At 44.8% G+C, this 4,642-nt stretch overlaps 1 protein-coding gene across 1 annotated transcript; it reads right to left on the bottom strand.

Moving 5' to 3' along the window:
* Window positions 1-343: 343 nt before the first annotated feature.
* Window positions 344-3,834, bottom strand: LOC133927380 (uncharacterized). The gene is made up of 6 exons (XM_062373832.1): window positions 3,616-3,834; window positions 2,068-2,187; window positions 1,860-1,970; window positions 1,570-1,755; window positions 1,096-1,430; window positions 344-1,001 (listed from the first exon to the last, which is right to left on the bottom strand). Exons 1-6 carry the CDS (start codon window positions 3,616-3,618, stop codon window positions 569-571), a joined length of 1,188 nt encoding a protein of 395 aa, XP_062229816.1. The 5' UTR covers window positions 3,619-3,834; the 3' UTR covers window positions 344-568.
* Window positions 3,835-4,642: the final 808 nt, after the last annotated feature.

The raw sequence follows: 4,642 nt of genomic DNA, 5'->3' as shown, positions 1-4,642 counted from the left end.
ATGTCAAGCACTTGCTTCATGTATCTGAACTTATCCCTTTGTTTTCTAGCTGAGATGCTGAGGAGTGAGAATCAACGCTGCAGCCAAACCCAGCAATACGCATGATAGAGTATGTCGATTGTCAAAATTAGGAATTAAAATTTCGTTGAAATTTTACGAATTTCAGAAATTTCAGAGGAAAATAAAAATATCTAATTTTGAAATTTTCTTTCACTGACATAAGGAGCCATACAGCTTTTTGATGGACATTTCGTGAATTTTAGTCTTTTCACACAAAAAAATTATAAAATAAAATTGAAATCTCTGATCAAAATTGCATTGATCGGACCTCACTATCGAAAAATACAGAAATAATTACATCATATTTTTATTCTAGCTTGCTTATTGCTTTTTGAGATCAGGGACAGAAAAAAAAACAATTTGTACGTCATATATGGAGCTCTGACTCTAAGCTCTCTGAACCTGTAAATATGGTGTATAATCTATCATCTAGGCAAGGTCAATGTAACAGCTACCGACAATTGTACTTCCCTGCACTCTCTCGTCCCGCCGGCGACACGTGGATCGGTCAGCCGGTGGTCGCCGGATTCGGGTAAGGGTCGGTCCAGCACCCATCCTCCGCCACCGCATCCCTCCACCTCCTGTTGAACACCTGCAGCTCGTCGTAGGAGCGCTGCCTCACAGCGTACCGGTCTGTCGCCGACGTCGACGTGGACTTGGACACCGGCGCCTTGCCGCCGTCGCCGAGCGTGGGGATGCCCCGGTGGAGCACGTACTGGCTGTCGACGACGCCGACGTTGCGGCTCCGGTCGCCCTGCGCGCAGTAGCCGAGCTTGAAGTCGAGCCCCCACGCGTAGATGAGGTCGTTCTGGATCATGTGCCACGCGCAGCGCCACGCCGCGTGCGAGAACACCGGCACCATCATCTCCACCCATCCCGTGCATGGCGGCCCCGTGCTGTTGCCGTAGCACCTGCCATGCCCGTTCGTCTTGTAGAACCGCCTGCTCACAGACGTGATGATGATCAGTGTCAATCTCAGCTCACTGAAAAGCTAGCTTAAGCTGATCGACGAGGACAGAAAGAGTAGTTTGTGACCTGTGCACGTCGCCTTTTCGCGCGCGGGCCGTGAGCCGGTGGTGGATCTGTGACCGGTGGTCGAGCGCCGGCTGCGATATCTCGAGCCCTTCCCGCCTCACGATCCGCAGGTACTTGAGCGGGTCGAAGCTGTCCACCTCGATGTCCTCGTCCCAGAGAAAGATGTACTCGTACTCCGCCACCAGGTCCGGGTGCAGGAACCTCTTGCCGAACCACCACTTGGTCTGGTCGCGCGCCGCGGCGTGGATCGCGCGGCCGGACCACTTGAGGTCTCCCCACCGGTCGACCACACCGTCGTAGTGGAACAGCATCACCGTGAAGTTGGCGGCAGGGAACTGTACGGGCAGAACAACACGGTGATCACTGATCAGTCAGGTGTGTCACAACGGCACGAGAGCGCAGTGCTGCTACCAGGAGGAGCAAAGCTGAACAATTGAGAACAAAAAGATGTATCAGAATTCAGAGGAAGGTTACCTTTGAGACGAGCTTGTCGACGACCGCCTTCTGCTTGATGCCGACGGGGATCGCGAGGAGGCTTTTCGACGGCCTGCTGTCATCCTTTCGTTCAGGGTTGCCACCGAGTGACTCCATCTCGAAGTTGGACTTGTCCTGCACGATGCCCCTCGGCAAGGCCTCACTGCCTGAAGGCTTGCATTGATTCTGCAGAGTTTTCAGCACAAGAATTTCTTCAGTAACTGCTATTGTAAAACTCTCAATTGTCAATTTGTCATGAACAACAGCAACAGATGGGCCATGTTTTTTACCTCACAGATGTTAGGTTCTTCTGTTAGCTCGACGCGCAACTCGCTCGTGGGAGGCCTGATCTCCTCAGGTGCAATAATTTCTTTTGGTTTCAACTGCAATATTGGCAAATTCTGCAGAAACAATTGAGCAGGAGTGAGTTTTCAGAGTTCAGAGACTCTACGCCTGATTAAGATATACAAGAACACATGTTCATCTATCAGGACGCACCTCCTTGCGATCAAGCGTGACAATTGTACTGGCGACAACTACTAGTACGAAAAAGATCAGCGCCGCCGGTGGCGCGATGCTGAAGGGCCGTTTCTGCGACGCATCGCTGGAGATCGGACCCTGCGACCGGTCGTCAGGAAGAACAATGAGAGTTGACATCATACATGCGGTTGCAATAATGCAATTGCATTGCGTCAAGATTCAACATGTCTGAACTGCTGAAACTAGTCTTGACCAGAAAGCAAGCACTTCTCAGAGAGGAAAACAGTTCAGGCAGGAGGAGGCAAACTCATATTCCCGGGAAACCCAATCCAGGAAGGTAAGCTATTCTAAAACTCAATCTGAATTCTGCTGCAAATGTAACCTCTAAGCAAAGAAACTCGCAAGGGTTAAGAATTCAGCATTCCCAGCGTGCAGGACAAGCTGTTTTCAGGGGGAGGAAAGCATCCGAGACATACACACACACGTGCGCGCCTAAAGCAATTTTCAAAAAGAGTTAAGCTGTTATAATCAGATTAAGAGCACAAGTTTCAGCTACAAACAACATTGTCACGGTGTGGAGGAACAAACCGGGTAAAGCAGAAAACTTTTTAATCCTTTCCAATAAAACAAAGAAAATTCTAAGTTGAGGACCTTAGATGTCCAAAAAGGAAGGCAATTAGTTATCTAATTACAGTGGAGCTTATTTATAAAGCGCGTGCAACAGCTACCAAAGGGTGCTGCGGCCAACAAATTAAAATTTTGAAACAGAATTAGGAAATTTTGCATTTTGCGAGGGATCATTGCGCAGTGAAAAACAAGACGAGGAATCAAGCGTACAATTTAAACTTTAACATAATGCACTCTATATCCATGCAAAAAAATATGAAGGTTCATTGAATTCCTAGTTAATTATTGAAATTAAAGCAGGAAACTAGTTTCCGATTTATTAAACTACTATCCCACAACCACAAGAAGCATGTACCCAAAAAAAAATGGGAACTGTTACAAAAACATCTTTTTGAAGTAATACCTACCAAATATAACAACGGAGGAAAAAAAGAAAGAGGAGAATTGCAGGAACGCAAGGGAGGACCGTGAATTTCTACCAATAAGAGAAATAAGCACAATCTGTTCTCCCGGGAATCACAAAAATCCAATCTTTGAACAGAGTTCAGCGAATTCCTTTACCAAATCAATGATAAAACAGTAGCAGAACAAACATTCTGCGGGAAAGAAAACGAATCAATTTCACTCAACTCCTCAACATGAAAAGGCAATCGAAAAATGGATTTTGGGAATAGATTTTAACTAGAAATCAACGCGTTCTCAGAAAGCTTGGAGAAATCCAATCTCTGAACTACCGAATAAAGCGAAAAAAGCGAGAAACTAGTAGCGGAAACAGCAGAACGGCGCAAACTCAGGGGAAGGTCGTTAAGCCTTCGTCGTCATCCAAAGAGAATCAAATCGAATTGAATCATCTAGAACAGCAAGCTATAACGCTGAAGAAACCGTAGGGAAAATTTAGCGAGAAAGAAACAGAGGAGATCAAGAAAACGCGGGCCTTACCATCGCGAAACGATCACGAATTCTTTGAGAAGTTGCTACCGTTGATAATAATCATTTGCCTGCTGGAGCAAGCAATTCGAAACTGCGCCGCTATCGGAGTTTTGCGATGCGCAGAGGAATCCGGAATCGGAAGCGGGGTGGAAGAGGAGTTGGGAGGTGAGAGTATTGGAGGGATATTTTAGTGCTCTAGCCCGCCTCTTTGTCGATTTTTATGCTATGCCCCCTATCGGTGTAGACTTTACTTTTATGATGATAGACTCCGGCAGACTGACTTCACTCTGGCTTTTGTAGTCTTTTTTTTGGCATAGCGAATCGGATATGCAGTGTCCTAAAATAACGAAAACCCGGATATGGATTCAAAAGAAAAAATATAAGTTTGGATGTGTATTTCAGTATTTATTGTTTGTATATTTATTAATATATATGAATGTAATGATAGTAGAAACATGGATTTAAGACTCTTTGTTTTATTATTCTAACCAAAAAAAATCTCACTTTTATGATAGTAGAATATTCTCTCGCTTGATCTTTTCTCTACCTATAGATGTTTTCTTGTAAAAATTTGTAGTAATTTCAAATCCTTCTCTCTCGCTATGGTGTTTTAGTGCTTGCCTTTCTACTTGCTCAATGCTCCATTCATAAGTGGAAACAAGAATGAACTACACATTTGCCAACGCGGAATTCATTGATATGCATAAATTTAATAGCAAGCATAATATGTGGATGTTTTGAGAAAGCAGGAAGGGTGGAAAGGAGGAGAGGGTTGTCAAAATCCAGCATAGGAATTTGCATAGCCACCATTTTATAGCCCCGCCAAGTATCGTTTGTACAAATTTTACTTAGTTTGTTTGGGAGGAAAGTTTTATTTGTTTAATGGAGACTAGACATGTACCTTTCCTATGCTAATTAAAATGAGTCATAGAAATTGCCATAATTACATGATTCTATCCGCAAATTTGTGAAAGCTAAGGGGTCACTGTGAGAGAGCCGGAATACTACTTCTCTAAGTCAAAAAGATGACACCACA

The sequence above is a fragment of the Phragmites australis genome, chromosome 1 (assembly GCF_958298935.1).
Source record: "Phragmites australis chromosome 1, lpPhrAust1.1, whole genome shotgun sequence".
In the NCBI taxonomy this organism is placed as follows: Eukaryota; Viridiplantae; Streptophyta; class Magnoliopsida; order Poales; family Poaceae; genus Phragmites; species Phragmites australis.
The sequence above is the reverse complement of the archived record's forward strand: the minus strand, read 5'-3'. Positions and strand labels throughout refer to the sequence as shown.

Bases quoted from the DNA above. Each gene is read 5' to 3' on its own strand.
- LOC133927380 (XM_062373832.1), bottom strand. The intron at 1,431-1,569 runs GTAACCTTCCTC...CTGCCCGTACAG, and splicing joins TCGACAAGCTCGTCTCAAAG to TTCCCTGCCGCCAACTTCAC. The intron at 1,002-1,095 runs GTCACAAACTAC...GTCTGTGAGCAG, and splicing joins CGAAAAGGCGACGTGCACAG to GCGGTTCTACAAGACGAACG.